The following is a 17140-nucleotide window of genomic DNA, read 5'->3' on the forward strand; positions in this document are numbered from 1 at the left end:
TAGAATTCTTTTCTTTTTTTCTTTTTCTTTTTGCAGGTCCTTGAATTCAGAGCCTGGGCACTGTCTTGGGCCCTGTACTCTGTGCTCAAGACTAGTGCTCTACCACTTGGGCCACAGCACCACTTCTGGCTTTTTCTGTGTATGTGTTACTGAGGAATCAAACCCAGAGCTGGGCAAGCATTCTACTAAGCCACATTCCCAGCCCCCAATTTTGAATTTCTTTAAAGGACAAACTTAAGAATTTTGTGTTAACCCTTCAGAAGTTCTGTCACATAAATCAGTATTTTGAATTAGGTCTAGAAATCACACTGGAACTATTACATTTACAAATATTAAATTTATTATAACTAGAATTTATTGGTTCTCAGATTTGGCCACCTTATAGCTCGGTTTGAGGGGATTTCTCTTAACAGAAAAATGCATTATAATTTGGTCAAATTACACATTAAAAAAACTTTAAAAAGGAAAACAAGAAAAGCAACCCTTCAGTTTCACATAATTAAAGAACAGAAGAAAGCACACAAAGCTACATCATAGCTAAATTTACCAAACCAACCAAAGCCGGAGGGGATTTTCTCTTCTGATTATGTCATAAAAAGGTCCACTGTCTTATATACACTTGTGTATAATGTTACATTCCAGCACTGTAAAAAGTCCCCCCTTTCCCCCTCCCCCCAAAAGTTTACAGTCTAGTCTCCAAACTTGGAAAGCGGCGCCCGCTCCTGCTGCCGATGGAGTTCGTTCTCCGTCTGCAGCTGGAGGTTCTCGGCGCGCAGCCGGGCCAGCTCCAGCTCCAGCTCCCGCACGCGCGCGTCATCGCCACCCAGCCGCTTGCTTTCCAGCCGCAGCCGGTTGTTCTCGTCCTCCATGCGTGAGAGGCACTTCTCCAGCTCCAGGTACTCCTTGATGAGCTCTTGCTTGCTCATGTTCTGCAGGCTTTCCGCGTGGTACCGCTCGTAAGTCTCCGAGAAGTCCCGCTGCAGAAACTCGCTGCCGTCACCTCCCATACCATCGCTGCCCCCGTCCTCCTCGCCCGCCTCCTCCATAAAGTCCTCATCGCTGGTGTCGTCGGACTTGGCCGCAGCCCGCTTGGGGTAGAGGCCGGTTTTGAGATCCGGCTCCTCTTGGTCGTGATCATCCATGAGGAACTGCGTGGTGTTGTAGGGCGCAACCGGTTGGCCCTTGGCGAACATCTCAGCTCGAATCCTCGAAGCTCGAAGGCTCTGCTTCTCGTCAAACTTTTTCTTCTCCTCCCAGGTCAGCTTGTAATACGGTTTCCAATGCCGCTTCTTCTTGGAGGGGCGTCGCCTATGTTTTTTCTTGCCCAGCTGCCTCAGCTGCTGTCCCCACGCGTCCTCGCCTTCAGCGGCGGGAGCCCCCAACTTGGTCTCGGGGTCAGGAACCGGCTGGGAGAGCGGCTCGGAGGTCGGCTCCCCTCCCGCCGGCGGGGAGGCGCCGCCGGCGGACAGGTCGTCCCCATTCTGGCCTTTTTCGCCCGCGTCCAGGCAGCTAGATTCCGGACAGGCCTGGGTCTGCATGGGAGGCGGCTGGGGCTCCGGGCTCCCTTCTCCCTCCAGCCCCGGACAGCCGCCCGACAGGGGGGACGCTCTCGATTGCCACCTACCGTCCTCCTTGGGCACCCGCTCCTCCGCGCCCGGGGGGCGGTCAGGGTTCTGCTCCTCACGGACAGCAGCAGCACCTGTACAGTTGCTAGTTTGAGGCTGGTGTTGATATTCTGACAAGAGTGGCTCGGCCATGGCTAGTTAAATTCTCCTCTTGAAGTTTGCAGTCCTTGTGGAGAAAAGAGGTTTATGTTTAAGAAAAATGCTCAAAAGTCCTCTTTAACCTGTAATTCCTCCAGTGACGACTTTGCGCCTTCCTGTCAGCAAACTCCCACTTGCAACTTAAAATCAAGTCAGCAAAGGGTTAAGCGCCCGCTGCGCGGTCAGCGAGCAGGTCCAAGGGGTGCAGCGGCACCAACAGTAATGTGAGGAGAAGGTGGGCTTCAAGCCTCCCCGCCGAGTGCCCCCACGGTCTACGAGTTGGTGGCAAGGAGATGCGGTTTAAGTCCAACGGGTTAAACTCACCCCGAAGGGGTTAAAACTACCCGATGACGCTGCCTCCGAGGGGCCGAATCCACAAAGGGTTAAATCCCCTGCCGCAGAGCCCACAAGGGGTTAAAGTCCCAGAGCCACCTCCTCCCACTTCCACGGGTGTCGCTCCAACCCGAGCTCTTAGTTCCCTAGGCCGGGCCAGAGCCTTAGCCGAGGACAGACAAACTCATCTCCCCTTTGGCTCGATGCTCTGCTCAGCTCAGTTCTCCTCCGCCTCCTCCTCTTTTCCTCCCTCCCTCCCTCCCTCCCTCCTCCCCCTTCCGACAGCTCCTCTTCCGCCTCCTCCCCCGACTTCCCCTCCCAACCTGCTTTTCCACCTGCCAACTTCCAACTGCTGCCTCCCAGTCCTCTGCACCCCTTTTATATAGAAGCCTGTTCGCCCCGCCCATGCGCACGCGTAATAGAGTTCCCTAGGCGGGGAGCCGGGAAGCGTAGTCCTCGGCTCTCAAGCCCGCCCTCCTCGTGCGCCGTGCGACGTAGCCAATCCCTGGGCCCGAAGGGGGCGTCCCCCAGGCTGCCGCTTGCCTTAGCTTGTTCCTTGCTAAAGAAGCGTGGGTCCCCATTGGCTAAGACTTACTCGTCCCTCCAAAGAAACAAGACCAATCGAAGAGAAGACGGGGCGGGCTCTGGACCATACCATTCTGATTCAGGAATATGAGAAGATTCCATGACCGACGGGAGCCCACGCAGAATGTCTTTAAGAAAAGGTGTATTTTAAAGACTATTATCGTACCATGCCCTCGGAGGGAGGTTTTGGCGGTCACAAATATTTGTTAACAAAACTTAAAAATGGTTTATTCCCAAAAAGTAGTCCCTAAAGTGTAAAAGGATTAAAATCACATAAAGAGAGGTTGAACACAGCAGCAAACTCCGGATTCGCAAGATTTACAGTAATAGCTTCAAGACAGGTAGCTTGTCTCCTGAACGGACATTTGCGGAGGGATATTGTGGATATAATTCTCAAAAAACGAAGAGCGCAAGAAGAAGTAAACAAATGATGAATAAAAAGTGCCGCCTTAAAGGGACAGCGTGACAGTTCGTTTCGTGAAGCCGCCACAGACTAGGCCTCGGGGGACGAGAGGGCGGGTTCGAGTCCCGGTGACGTCGGCCCCCGCCTACCCTGGGGACCCTCGGGTGAAAGTGGCTGGATCCCGGCCCCCCGCCAGGCTTGGCGATTTCTTCCCGGTCCCTGAGGCCAGTACAGAACGGTCTACCGACCAAACCTCTGCTGGGCCAGATGGAAAGCTCCATCCAGGTGGGGTTGAAGGAGTCGACCCCGGCCTCGGCTTCGGTCAAAGAAAATGGCCTCCCGAGGCCGGTTTGGTCTCTTCACTTCCGAGTCTAGGCAGAGTGCGTGCCCGCCGACGAGCGTCTTTATTGGGGAGGGGTTCAAAATGAATGAGTTTAATATGGGAGAAGGGGGGTCGTCCCCCAGGAACCCTCCCTCCTTGGGCGCCTGGGAGGATGCAGGGCCCAAGGCTGCCCCGAGGTGGAGGCCTGGCCCCAGAATGCCGCTCCGGGTGCTAACCCAAGGCGGGGACCCCGTTCTCCCTAGAAGCATCTTCCAGCCCTAGGACCCGAAGACCCCTCCAAAGACCTGGGCTTTGGGATTGCTGCTCCTCCTCTATTGCACTCCTTGTCTCACACATTATATTATTATTGTTGTTGTTGTTGTTGTTATTGTTCCAACCCTGGTGTGCTGCATGATATTCCACGTGCAAAACCATTTGACCTCACCACGGCCACCAAGGCAGGCAGGGTAGGAATTATACCGTCTCCATTTTAGAAATGGGCAACCAGTGAAGACTTAAATCTCTTAAAGAGTTAAAGACTAGGAAAGGAAACAAGTGACTTGTCCAAGGTCACATGACAAGTGGTGGTACTGACTGGAGTGCAGGTCTTTGTGACTCCTGTGCCATTTGTCTTTGTCATAAACACAAAAATGCTCTTTTTTTTTTCCCCTCAACAACTCCAGATTGAGTTCTTTTTTCAATCCAACGATTTTCATCTAATGTAGAACCCCTTGCAGATCTATTTGACAGTCATTTGTTAAGAGGGCACAAAGATGAATAAAATGTCATCCTCACCTCCTGTTGTTCTTGGTCTATGTGGAGAAGCCTAACCTCGACGAGCCAAAATGACAAGTGATGAAAACCTCTACAGGAGCTTATGCGCCAAGCCGCTGGCAAGTCAGGTTAGGAAATTACCGACAGGTGGTGTGAAGGGAGTGACTTCTTGGTCAGCTCTGAATGATAAAGAATATGGGAGCAAAGTAGCACCAAAGAAGGGTATTTTACCTTTCTATCTTTATTTTTAAGCTCCTATATTACACAAACTAGACTCAAACTTATGTTACTACTACCTCAGCCTCCAAAAATGTTGGGATTATAAGTATGAACAATCATTTCTAGCAGTAATTTTTTTTTTTTTTTTGTCGGCCATGGGGCTTGAACTCTGGGCCTGGGCGCTGTCCCTCAGCTCTTCAGCTCAAGGTAAGCGCTCTACCACTTGAGCTACAGCGCCACTTCTGGTTCTCTGGTGGTTTATTGGAGATAGGAGTCTCATGTCTCTCCTGCCTGGGCTGGCTTTGAACTGTGATCCTCAGATCTCAGCCTCCTGAGTAGCTAGGATTACAGGCGTGAGCCACCAGCACCCGGCTTCTAGCAGTAATTTATATTTGATTTGGTACTTTTGTTTTGCATACTAAGTTTGGATCCAGAGCCTTGTGCTTGCTAGGCAGGCACTCATCACTTGAGCCATGCCTCCAGCCCCAGTATTTGTATTTGGGGAGTCATTATGTTGCCTAAGCTGGCCTTAAACTCCTGGACTTAAGAGATTCTCCTGCTTGGTCCTGTAGGTGGACTACAGACCTGCCACCTCACAGGCAAAGAAGAGCATTTTTTTTTTTTTTTGTCGGTTGTGGGGCCTGAACTCTGGGCCTGGGTGCTGTCCCTCAACTCTTCAGCTCAAGGTGAGCACTCTACCACTTGAGCTATAGCATCACTTCCAGCTTTTTCTGCTTATGTGGTACTGAGGAATCAAACCCAGGGCCTCATGCATGCAAGGCAAGCACTCTACCACTGAGCCACCTTCCCAGCCCAAAAGTAGCATTTTATGAAAGGCAGACATCCCTCATGTGGGAAGTGAGGGATTGCCTAGGAATTTAGGAGTAGTCTATGGGGCAGAGGTGACTGGCAGGGGGGAAAGCAAGCAAGAATGGCCCCAGGGCATTTGGGTTTTTGGAAATGACTATCACAGCTTGTTTCCCTACACTTCTAGAAACTTAGGTCTAGCCAGGTACTGGTGGCTTTTGCCTGTAATCCTAGTTATTCAGGAGGCTGAGATCTGAGGATTGCAGTTCAAAGCCATCCAAGGCAGAAAAGTCCACACGACTCTTTAATAAATTACAAAAAAGAAAACAAAAAAGCCAGAAGTGGTTGAGGCTGTGGCTGAAGTGGTAGAGCTCTAGCCTTGAGCACAGAGAAGCTCAGGACAGCACTCAGGCCAAGAGTTCAAGTCCCAGAACAGGCCAGAAAAAGAGGCTGGGAATGTGGCTTAGTGGATTGCTTGCCTAGCATACATGAAGCCCTAGGTTCAATTCCTCAGTACCACAGACATAGAAAAAGCTGGAAGTAGTGCTGTGGCTCAAGTGGTAGAGTGATATCCTTGAGCAAAAGAAGCTCAGGAGGGCTGGGAAGGTGGCTCAGTGGTAGAGTGCTTGCCTTGCATGCATGAGGTTCTGGGTTTGATTCCTCAGCACCACATAAACAGAAAAGGCCAGAAGTGGCGCCGTGGCTCAAGCAGTAGAGCGCTTGCCTTGAGCTGAAGAGCTGAGAGACAGCGCCTAGGCCCAGAGTTCAGGTCCACGACCGGCAAAAAAAAAAAAAAAAAAAAAGAAGCAGCTCAGGAACAGTGCCCAGGCCTTGAATTCAAGCCCCAGGACTGGCAAGAGGGGGGGGGGGATGGGGGAAGAAGAGATGTATGTCTATTTATCTGAATGAGAAATCTGCTTCTCTGTTTCTTTATCCATCTCTTGGGAGTGTCCAGGAGAACAAGAACCAGAGGAAAAGATCTTTGTAGAGAACTTAACTGGAAAAGTCAAAACCCTCCAAACTGCTACCGTATTTTCAGGCTTTAGAGGACTGGGGTCCCTCACTCCCTCTCCCTCCCAGGAGATTTGGAAGGTACATCTCTGAACCTACCCTCAGCTTATTAGGCTAAATTGTAGGCTTTCATTTGTACTATTAGGAAAGGGGTGATCGGAGTGATAGATTGTGGATTTTCAGAATTCTCTCAAACAAGATCCAGGCACCTCAATATTAGATGTGTTTGCAACCCTTTGCCAAGCATTTCATGTTTACTCTCTCCTTGTAAAATCCCCAGACCTCATCATGATGGAGGGGAATCATTCCTATTTCACAAACAAGGCAAGCCTGCCTCAGAGCCTGGGCCTACTACAGCCAGCAAAAGGAAGAGCAGGCTTCAGTCTCTCCCTGCATCCTGGCACCAGTTACATTGCTCCTGCTGCCCTACCACTGTCCATCACTAGTGGGTTTATTCAGCCTCTCTGCTCGTGACCCTGAGCTGTGCCCTGTGGAGCTACAGAAAATGCCTATGTAAGAGCTACCCTCCCTGCTTTGACAAAATTAAAGGTTAAGAATGGCCTAGACTTCCAGCGAAGGAAATGATGGTCAAGGCTGGGGCAAATGTGAAGGCCAGAGGCTGACAGAGGAACCTTCAGTCTGAGTGTCTCCCATGTGTGGCCTTCAGGATTGTTCCTTCCTCACCCAGGGGCCCAAAGATCCTGGGGCCCAGGTAGCAGCTTTAGGGTAGTCAATGCTTCAGCAGCCCTTCAAAGCTTGAGACCCTGGCCAGGGGTCCCAGAGTCATTGGTTACAAGGAATGGCCAATTTGATGCCAAATACAGGCTTGTGGCTAGAGCAAGGGAACAGGAGCAAGGACAACAGGAGTGGTGATCATGGGAGAGGCCAGGGTGGTTAGCCAAAGTCTGAAGGCTAAGCAGTCCATGAGGTCCTTATAGGCTATAACCACACCAACTGGGGCTCTGGATGATGCACGGCCCAGCCTTTCCAGAAAGTTCTCTGGGAGGGCCAGGGGTCATGGGAAGACAGCATCAGCTGAGGGTTCAGCAAGCACTTCTAGGATCAGGGGCTTGGTCCCCCTATCTTATATCCAGAGATCAGAGCAGGAAGAAGCTGCCCTTCCATTCAGACTGGAACCCCAACCAATACCCCCCTCCCTCTCCAGTGTTATCCCCTCTACTCCCACCTGTAGACCTCCAGCCAGGACCAGGACCAGCCAGGAGGCCCACCCTGCACCCTGACTCCCTCCCAAACCCACTCGAGGCTGGTTTCCCTAGAGACAGGAAGTATTTCTCACAGGGAAACACAAGCAGCCTCTGGGGGGTACCACATCGCCCTGGGGAAGCCAGCAGGGCAGGTTCTCTTGCCCCATGCCCATACCCCCCCACTTCCACTTCCCTCTCCTCTGTGTGGGGCACAGAAAACAGAAGATTGAAATTTTATTTTATTTGGTGAAACATTCATTTGCAAGTGAATCTTCAGTGAGGATGACCTGAGCTTGCTTGCTGTGTGTGTGTGTGTATGTGTGTGTGTGTCTGTCTGTCTGTCTCTGTGTTTCCCAGAGACAAGATAACCCAGTGTTCCCTCCTCCCAGTCCCCAGGTCTTTGCTCCCTTCCCTGCTCTGCCCAACCTTCCTGCCACCCTCCACCCTTCCAGCCAATCAGTCTTGCAGCCAGGCTCAAGTCCCAACTTGCCCTAGAGCCGAGCCTCCTCCAGGAGCAGCGGGGGAGGGAGGAGAGTTGAGTGACCCAGAGAAGGGTGAGATGGGCAGCACCACCCTGCTTATTGCCAACCCAGAAATGAGAGTCTGTGCACCATGATTGATTGTAGTCTTCCAGGGCAGCCTAGGCCTGGAGCAGGGGGAGCAGCCCTGTGAACTGCAGGGGAGAGTGGGGTCTTATGGGGCCCCTAGTAAGGGAAGGGGTGCTAAGGCAAAGGTGGGTGGGAGGGGAGATTTCTAATGCTGTTCTAAACCCTAGGAAGGCTCAGGCAGAGCAGGACAGAGGCTCCTAGCCTCCTCCATTGCTGGAGACCTGGTCTTCCGCAGTCACCTCTTCTGGGTCCGAAACTGTCTGAAGAGCCACTGGACAACGAAGGGCCACAGGAGCAAGAAGAACAACGTGGGAGCCGAGAGCCTGAGGGGCCAAGGCCGAGCCCGGGCTGGGGGCATCTGCTGCCAAGAGGGAGGGAGTCAGGGGCCAGCCTAGGCACAGCCCAGCCTTCTCTAGAAACCTGTTTCTGGAACTCATAAGGCTCATGTCTCTGAAGGTTGGGAAGATGAGTCTCACATGTATAGCATTAGCCTGTTGTATGTCATTTGACATGTTGGACTCCAGCTCCCTCCATCATGGTCCAAACCAAGGTTCCAGGAGAAGCTGGAGAGAGAGACTGGCTCCTGTGGGCCACAATGCAACCATTCTGTTGTTGCAGGACCTGAAGACCCTGTATTATAAAGTATGTGCCCCCTATTTCAAAGGAGGACCCTAGGTACTCAGACATTCCTTTCTAAATAGCCTTTTCCTCTAGAAGGATCCATGGTTCCCTGGAGAAGCAGTTGATTCCAGGGGTGGGCAGGAAAAGTAGGGTGAAAATATGGGACTTCTTATACCAGAAAAGCAGAGTCATTTATAAAAACGAGTAAGGTTGCATTCTAAGGCTATAGGACCTTGGCTTAAAAGAATCTCCATTGGCCAAAGTTGTGACAATCTGGGCACTGAAAAGAATATTTGGCCAAATGTGGGTGGCCTGTAATCCCAGCTTCTAGGAAGGTAGAGATCAGTAGGATTGCAGCTCAAGGTTAGACACAGCAAACAATTAGTGAGACCTCTCTCCCATCTCAACCAGTAAGCTGGCTGTGGTGACACATGCATGTCATCCCAGATGGTATGAATAGAACTGTGGTCCAGGCTGGCACAGGCAAAAACTGGGGACCCTATCTAAAAAACAAAGAGGATGTGGCTCAAGTGGTAGAGTGCCTGGAGAGAGGGACTAAGTTCAAGACCCTAAGTTTAACCTGAGCACAAAAATAAAATCAACGATTACCAGTGATCTTGATACTGAATATAAATTCAGGAGTTCAGATTAATACTCAAGATAACTAGAGCTAGGCACCAGTGGCTCATACCTGTCATCCTAACTACTCAAGAGCTGAGAGCTGGAGGACCTCAGTTCAAAGCCAGCCTAGGCAGAAAAGTCTTTGAGACTTCATCTCCAATTAAACCAACAAAAGGCCAAACTGGAGGCATGTTTCAAGTGGTAGAGCACCAGCCCTGAGCAAGAAAGCTGAGAACAAAGGGTCCTGAATTCAAAACCTGGCATCTGTATACACACAAAAGAAAAACAAACAAAAGCATAAAACTTGTCATCATTAAGAAAGCTTTCAAGTCAATTCCTTACTCTAAAAATAGATAATGAAGGGCTCGGCTAAAGCACTTGCCTTGTATGTGAGAGGCCCTGGGTTCAATTCCCAAGACCACATAAAACAACACAAAATGAGGCTGGGAATGTGGCTTAGTGTTAGAGTGCTTGCCTAACATGCATGAAGCCCTGGGTTTAATTCCTCAGTACCACATAAACAGAAAAATCCAGAAGTGGTGCTGTGGCTCAAGTGTAGAGTGATAGCCTTGAGTAAAAGAAGCTCAGAGACAGTGCTCAGGCTCTAAGTTCAAGCCTCAGGACTGGCAAAAAACAACAACAAAAACCCCACCGTATCCTACCTATCCATTAGAAACTGTATTTGAAACTCTATGGGGAAATGTTAGCTAATAAATGTCAGAGAAACAATGGAATTAAAAAAATCATTTGTGGGCTGGGAAGGTGGCTCAGTGGAAGAGCGCTTGCCTTGCATGCATGAGGCCCTGGGTTCGATTCCTCAGCACCACATAAGCAAAAAGAAAAAACCGGAAGTGGCGCTGTGGCTCAAGTAGTAGAGTGCTAGCCTTGAGCTGAAGAGCTGAGGGATAGCGCCCAGGCCCAGAGCTCAGGCCCCACGACCGGAACCCCCCCCCCAAAAAAAAAAATCATTTGTTTGCAACTGTTAAATCATTATTCAAAGATGATCAATTGTCAAATACTGAGAATCAGATGAAGTTGATTTGGACCTGATCCCTTGGCTCAGAGAACTTGACTTTACATAGGTGATATGAGACAGTTACCCTATATTCATGCCAGCAGTCTACATTAGGACCACTAGTGGTGGGGATCCAGATAATATACGCCCTTTGTATGTAACAAGCAGAATTCTGCTGGAATCAGGCCCAAAATGTTGAAACAGATCCTAATCCACTCTATCTCACATCTAGTTCACAGGAAATACAGTGTGTGCAGGAATCAGAGGTGATCAGACAGAGGTGGAACATTCTAAGAGGACCTCTGCTCAGCTTGGTCAGCAGATCAGTAGCAAAGGAAAAGACTGGTCTAGATTAAAAAACTTGACTTAGGTTGGGGAGTTAGCTTAATGGCAAAGCACTTGCCTGGTATGCTTGGGGCACTGGGCTCTATCCATAACACAACAAAAATATGATAATAATAATAATCATAAGCAGCAGCCAGGCACTGGTGGCTCACGCCTGTAATCCTAGCTACTCAGGAGGCTGAGATCTGAAGATCATGGCTCAAGGCCAGCCCAAGAGGAAAGTCCATGAGACTCTTACCTCCAATTAACCACCAGAAAACCGGAAGTGGTACTGTGGCTCAAGTGGTAGAGCGCTTGCCTTAAGCTGAAGAGCTGAGGGTTAACGTCCAGGCCCAGTGTTCAAGCCCCATGACCGACCAAAAAAATAATAATGACACATAAGGACGGAAGAAGCAGTTGCAAGGTGTGGTTCCCCCACTGGACCACCAGCAGCTGGAAAATGCTGTCCAGGACAGCTGGGGAAATCTAAAGTTGGATTCGATTTTGGTGCTGTTAAGGAATAGACTGTGTGGGATAAAACAGTGTAGACTTGAGCTAGGTAATAGAACATTTGTATTTTGAGAGATGTAAACCTAAGTGTTTCAGGGTGGAATATTATAAGGATTATAATTACTTGAAAAGCCTCAGCACTTCAAATAGGTAGGAGAAAAACAACACTGAAAAAGAAAAGAATATCCCGTGGGGGGAAGGAAGGCAGTGTTGAAACCTCTGTGGCTTTTAGCCATGGTGCTCAGTGGGTTAGGGTTCACCCCCAGGATCCCCCACAGAGAGCCCTCTTCTGTTCCAGCCACCCAGGCTTCTCACAAACAGATCACTCCAGGGCTGCAGGTTTGACTCAAGGAGTACAGTGCTTGCCTGGTATGCACAATGATCTGAGTTCAAACATCAGTACATTAAAAAGAAAAAAAAAGAGGCTGGGAAGATGGCTCAGTGGTAGAGCGCTTGCCTTGCATGCCTGAGGCCCTGGGTTCAATTCCTCAGCACCACATAAGCAAAAAAAAAAAAAAGCCAGAAGTGGCGCTGTGGCTCAAGTGGTAGAGCGCTAGCCTTGAGCTGAAGAGCTGAGGACAGCCTTCAGGCCCAGCGTTAAAGCCCTATGACCAAAAATAAATAAAAATAAATAAATAAATAAATAAATAAATAAAAAGAAAAAAAAGGAAGGAAGGAGGGAAGCAAGGAAAGAAGGTAGGAGAGAGAGACAGAGGAGAGAGAGAGAGAGAAATATATTGCCAGAATTGTGAGAACCAGTATAGGAGGTAGGCCTCACTCAGCTCTATCACTTATGCTATTAATCCTAATAATACTAATGGACCCCATTCAAGGAGGCCTTTCTGTATACTGGGCACTATTAAAGCACCTAGCATTGTCTTAGGCCATGGCAGCCCAGTGACCTTCCCCAATCTGTGTGCCCTCAGGCAGCCTTTCAGAACCTCCATTTCCCCATCTGCCAAGGGGAGAGGAAAGAAAAAGAAAACCTGTCATAAGGTCACTGTGCAGGACCAATGAGAATATGCAAGTAAATGTTTGGTATACAGCTGAGGCCTAACAATGACAACTGATTTATTATTATTTTTTTTATTTTTTTGGCCAGTCTTGGGGCTTGAGCTCAGGGCCTGGGCGCTGTCCCTGAGCTTCTTTTGCTCAAGGCTAGCACTCTACCACTTGAGCCACAGTGCCACTTCCAGCCTTTTCTGTTTATGTGGTACTGAGGAATCGAACGCAGGGCTTCATGCATGCTAGGTGAGCACTCTACCACTAAGCACTCTACCACTAAGCCACATTCCCAGCCTGACAACTGTTAATTATTCTGTAGGAGCTGGGGTAAAACAAGATGAGAGATGAAGGGGTAACTGTTTGAGGGGGAGAGGGGTCAATGCTAAATCATGGGATGGGAGTTCTGGTTGAGGGGCAACAGGGACCCCAGCCCATTGCAAACGGCAGACACACTTCATGGCCTTTCTGCCTCTTAGGATTGGCCTCTTACTGGGGCTTCTCTTGGACAAAGAAGAGCCAGCAGGGAAGGGTCTCCTTTCTTGGCAGACCTTTCTTACTCTCCTAGAAGAAAGACCTCCTAACCTGCAGCAAAAGGCCACACCATTCTCTCTACACAGCTATGGGAAGGTAGGTAAAGGCATGGGACAAGGGCAAACATGGCTGGACCAGGAGTCCAGAGTAATGACCCAGAGTTTTGCCCATAATCTGGCCTCAAGTTTCAAGTGATGGTTATGTGGGGTGGGGTGGGGGAGATCTCACCTGCTTAGGGGGCTGGGGCTTGCTCTCTAGACTCTGAAGTCTCCCCTGGACATCCTGCATGCTCTCCTGCAATGCCCGAACTGTCCCCATCAGCCATTTGTCCAACTCCTGGGGCCCTAGCAGACTGCCCCTCAACATCTCTGTGGAGCATTAGAGACACAAGGAAAGACACTCAGGAAGCAGTTCAGCTACTGGCCAGAAGGACACAAGTAAGGTAGTCTAGCACACAGGTCCATCCTTGGATGGAGTGGCTTACTCATGTCATCCTAGCTACTCAGAAAGCTGAGATCTGAGGAGCACAGTTTAAAACCATCCCCAGCAGGAAATTCCATGAGACTCTTGTCTCCAAATAACCACACACACACACAAAAAGCCAGAAGTGGCACTGTGGCTCAAGTAGAGTAGTAGCCTTGAATGCTCAGGGACAGTACTCAGGTTCTGAGTTCAAGCCTCAGGAGTGGCACACACACACACACACACACACACACACACACACACCACAATTAGGAAAGGATGTTATAGGTCATCTTTCTCATAGGGCTCCTTGGTCAGAGGAATTAAGAAGAGAGTATTTCTGAAAGGGCCCTTTTGGGGCCTCAGGAGAAGAGCTAAGGGCAGGGACTTCGCCCATTCAGTCAGGTGTCTAGCCAGATAGAGGCTACTCTCTAGTGCCTGAGATGGACTTTTACCTTTGCCTAGGAGGACAACCAAGGAAAGTCCAGGGGGTGCTAGGACCACAGGGAGGGTGAAGGGAAAGATCAAAGGAGCTCACCTTTCTCACTGGGGGATTCACTGGGGGACTCGGGACTGGTTCTGGTTTCAGGTTCTCCTCCAGCTGCTCCCCTATGCTCAGCCCAAACCTGCTGAGATGAGTCCCAGGTCCCAGGGTGGGGCTGGAGTAAGTAAGGCAGGCTAGGGAAGGGAAGGGGAGGGAAGGGGAGGGAAGGTGGTGGGGGTGGGTCTCACTAGCTCAGACTCCAGCTGCTCCAGGGAATCACAGAAAACCTCCAAGTCCAGGTCTCTGGGTGGCTGGGCCTCTGGGAAGAGGAAAGGAAGGGTTACTGCCAAGAGAGCTACTGGAGAGAGGGGAAGAGTATACAGGGGGGTGGCAACACCTGTTCAGGAGATGCTAGAACTCCTGCCAGGGCAAGAGTGAGGCTCTGCAACAGACTCCAGGCCTGCGTGGCCTTAGGAGCACAGGAACTCTCAGCTTCCCTGGGGATGAGGCCTGAAGGGCACCCAGACTCCTCCCTTCCCCTCCTGGAGATGCCTCCCACCAGGCTGAGTCTCTCGTTCCTGCTCAAGCACAAACCTGGATGGGAGAGTGCTGGGTCCCTGGAGTGGCATCGAGGCTCAAGGACAGCCCCATCATCTCTATTCCGTACCTGGTCTTTCCAGCCTGTCAAGACACATCACTCAGAGGTGGGGCAGGAAAGTGTTTGGCATCTTCAGTAAGATAAAATCCCTCATCTCCATTCACCATGGATAAGGCCTGATAATGTCCAGGGGCATTATCTGATGCCTCCTACCTCCAGCACCCCCAACATAACAGTCCTCCCAACCTAGTTCACTGGGATCTTACCTGTGACTCTTCTCAGGAAGGTTTCTGGGGGCTTTGGCATGTCAGGGATCACCTGGTACAGGGGCTCAAAGTAAGCAAATGCATCCTCACCCACCTCACTTAGGGGCACAGTGTCAATCACCTGTGTGGGAGGAGTTAATTTTCTTATAGGGTGGAATCAGACTCTCCCATCACCCCAACCCCACCTTCTTGGGCTGGGCTTCTGCCCCATCACACATATCCACCTTGTACCCAGTCAGGATCAGGCAAGCAAGGGTGGAAGACAATGGGATGGTGGTGATTCCCAGAGGACTACCAATGAATAGGAAAAATGGAGGTCAGCACTGGAAGTCAGAGGGGCAGGCCACCTGGCTGGAAACTTGGAGACAGAGAATGGCAGCCCTCTCTCTACCTTCTGTGCCACCAGCTTCATCTCAGCGATGTAGGCAGACATGGCCTCCTCCCTGCTCATCTTGCCCAGGCTGTTCCAGGCATCCCTGGGGGATGGAGGGCAGAGGGTTGTGAGCAGGCTGGGTGAGAGGTGAAGTAGTTTGCTCAACAGATAGGGTGCTCACCACTTGTATCGTCCAATGGGGTCCCAGAAACCAGGCCGGGGCACTAGGCAGGGCCCCGTGGTCGCTTGCTTGTAGTAGCTGTAGAATCTCAGCATCTCTTCATAGGAGGGGCGGTAAGAGCCTGGGCAGAGGATTGAGAAGTGGAGCACACAGCATGGCCCACCCAGCCCCAAGAAGATGGAGGTGAGGGGGGAACCATTCTTGAAGAGAGCACAGATGGGGGAGTCCCACAACCCTGGCAGGGACTTGTCAGAAAGCACTACAATGATGAAGGGGCCACTTGATCCTCAAAGTGGGACCCCCCCGGCATCCTGAACCCCCAAATGCAGTCTCACCATTCTTAGGCAGGTTCTGAATGACGCTGACAGCAGCGCGGAACTGCTTGTGGCAGTCGGGCTCTTCATCCTCAGTCCCCATGCTGCTCTGGGCCTTGGAGCCCTACTTCGGAGCGACTCCAAAAACAGGCCTGAGGGTTATACCCGGCGGTATGTCACCCAGAGGTGCAAAACTAAACTGTGAGATCCGAGAGACGCCCCGAGGTGGCCAGAAGCTGCAGCCATGGGGACTCCTTTTCCTACCTTAAGACAGGTGAGTGGGGCCAGGGAGTCAAGGGGCAGGTAGTGAGGGTCGCAGCGCCAGACCCCGTCTCAGCTCCTGGACAGGAGAACATACAAGCGAGGAGGAGTCAGGGCGGGGCCGGCGGCTTCCCGGCGTAACCCCCAGCACCCCGCCACTCGCCCGGACACTTACCCCGCGGCACCCATCTGGGTCCTCGCTCACCACTTATTGGTCGGTGGCTTCCGATTGACCTCAGGGTCCAGTGTGGCGGGGAAGGGAAAGCCGCACTAAAGGAAAATTTTGAGCCAATCAGAGGTACCGTTTCACATTCGGTTGCTATATCCTCACCACTCAGAGTGTCCCTTTCAAGATTATGCAAATAGACTCGTGGTGTCTCATCCAATCAGGAGATGCTAATGGGATTTCCCCCCCTCCCCCCTAGCGTCAGAGGAAGGTGGCAGCGCCCTCGAGTGGACATAGTGAGTGTCCGCGGAGTTCTCGCGCCCCCTGGTGGATGCTCACCAGAGCCCATCAGCCGATCCTTGGTGGCGGTTCTGAGCTCCCCCCACCCCCGCCAACTCAGCTCTTCGGATTCTTGGGCGCGATAGGAACAGAAAATTAAAAGTCAGGATCAGGGACCTGGAGTTCTGAAGGCAGGACATCGAAGTTGAGTTTGGGAAAGCATATGAGTGAGTCAGGAGAATAGAGAGGAAAGGTTATTCTTGGAGGATGGAATTGAAGAACCAAAATCATAGAGGAGGCTGGCTATTACCCAGGGGGATCTCAGAGTGGGTGGGGACCCAGGCAGAGTCTGTGGGTGGGGATAGCTGAGAATAGGGTAGATCAGGGCAAGTCGTCCACAATTCTAGACCAGGAGAATCCGCTTTCCGTGCGGGAACCGCTGCGACTGGCAGCCGCCGAGGGGCAGGGGTGCCAGGCTCTCCATCCGGACCCAAGGGTACCTGCTGCGAAAGCTCGCGGCCACCTGGACATCCGCCCTTCGGCCCCCAGGGGCACGTCGGACCCAGCCGCCAGCACAGGCCGACGTCACGGACACCCTACACACAGCGCGGTGGCCGTCCCGGGACCGTGAAACTGGGGTACCAACCGGTCCACGCTTAGAACCCCAAAACTGATTTCTGGGACTCCAGATTTAGTGTCACCTCATTCTCCAGAACGGTCAGCTAAGGGGCTTCCACCACTAAGGGGCGGGCGGGAACTCGCCTGGATCGGGGAGGTCAATCCAGTGACGTCACTGCCACAGCCTCCGTGCCCCCCTCCCCCTCGCTTTTGGTTTTGTGGGTTCTCCGGGCCCGAAGACCTTTAGCCCAAGACGCGCCACCCAGACCCGACCCCTGTCCAGCTCTTGATGGTGCTAAACAGAGGAAGGTGGAGTGGGGATCTGAGTCCACAAGGAGGGTCTCAGAAAAAGGGAGTGTGTACGTGGAGTGTGTACGCCCCTTTGGGAGTCGCCGCCCCCCCCCGGGGTCTCTGACCACCGACGGGGCCGGGATCGGAAGATTGCTCGGGAAAGTGGAGGGCGAACTCACGATCAGGAGAC

The 17140-nt window shown here is 51.5% G+C and overlaps 3 protein-coding genes across 6 annotated transcripts in view; 1 reads left to right on the forward strand and 2 right to left on the reverse strand.

Moving 5' to 3' along the window:
- Positions 1-317: 317 nt before the first annotated feature.
- Positions 318-4317, reverse strand: Hexim1 (hexamethylene bis-acetamide inducible 1). 3 transcript variants are annotated; one of them, XM_013032014.1, is made up of 2 exons: positions 4202-4317; positions 318-1791 (listed from the first exon to the last, which is right to left on the reverse strand). In XM_013032014.1, the coding sequence occupies exon 2, from the start codon at positions 1755-1757 to the stop codon at positions 690-692; it is 1068 nt and encodes a 355-aa protein (XP_012887468.1). In that variant the 5' UTR covers positions 1758-1791; positions 4202-4317; the 3' UTR covers positions 318-689. The 3 variants fall into 3 exon arrangements, with proteins under 3 accessions (XP_012887468.1, XP_012887466.1, XP_012887467.1); XM_013032012.1 differs by lacking the exon at positions 4202-4317 and adding an exon at positions 2420-4174; XM_013032013.1 differs by lacking the exon at positions 4202-4317 and adding an exon at positions 2088-2339.
- A 3326-nt stretch (positions 4318-7643) lies between these two features.
- On the reverse strand, positions 7644-15860 carry Acbd4 (acyl-CoA binding domain containing 4). Of its 2 annotated transcripts, none has more exons than XM_013032017.1 (11): positions 15772-15860; positions 15600-15675; positions 15357-15487; positions 15022-15142; positions 14859-14943; positions 14468-14588; positions 14198-14284; positions 13852-13922; positions 13658-13745; positions 12886-13025; positions 7644-8388 (listed from the first exon to the last, which is right to left on the reverse strand). In XM_013032017.1, exons 3-11 carry the CDS (start codon positions 15436-15438, stop codon positions 8266-8268), a joined length of 918 nt encoding a protein of 305 aa, XP_012887471.1. In that variant the 5' UTR covers positions 15439-15487; positions 15600-15675; positions 15772-15860; the 3' UTR covers positions 7644-8265. The 2 variants fall into 2 exon arrangements, with proteins under 2 accessions (XP_012887471.1, XP_012887470.1); XM_013032016.1 differs by having other exon boundaries at positions 7644-8391.
- The window catches only part of Plcd3 (phospholipase C, delta 3), a 25839-nt gene continuing 24278 nt past the window's right edge, over positions 15580-17140 (forward strand). The window contains exons 1-2 of the mRNA XM_013031932.1: positions 15580-15609; positions 16449-16668. Of these exons, the coding sequence (XP_012887386.1) occupies positions 15580-15609; positions 16449-16668 (250 nt within the window). The remainder of the gene's footprint in view (positions 15610-16448; positions 16669-17140) is intronic.

Source organism: Dipodomys ordii, unplaced genomic scaffold (genome assembly GCF_000151885.1).
Source record: "Dipodomys ordii isolate 6190 unplaced genomic scaffold, Dord_2.0 Scaffold147, whole genome shotgun sequence".
NCBI classification, from domain to species: domain Eukaryota; kingdom Metazoa; phylum Chordata; class Mammalia; order Rodentia; family Heteromyidae; genus Dipodomys; species Dipodomys ordii.

Bases quoted from the DNA above. Each gene is read 5' to 3' on its own strand.
- Hexim1 (XM_013032014.1), bottom strand. From the start codon at position 1,757: ATGGCCGAGCCACTCTTGTCAGAATATCAACACCAGCCTCAAACTAGC.
- Acbd4 (XM_013032016.1), bottom strand. From the start codon at position 15,438: ATGGGGACTGAGGATGAAGAGCCCGACTGCCACAAGCAGTTCCGCGCT. The intron at 14,285-14,467 runs GTAAGATCCCAG...GTGTCTTGACAG, and splicing joins CTTCCTGAGAAGAGTCACAG to GCTGGAAAGACCAGGTACGG. The intron at 13,746-13,851 runs GTGAGACCCACC...TCATCTCAGCAG, and splicing joins AGCAGCTGGAGTCTGAGCTA to GTTTGGGCTGAGCATAGGGG.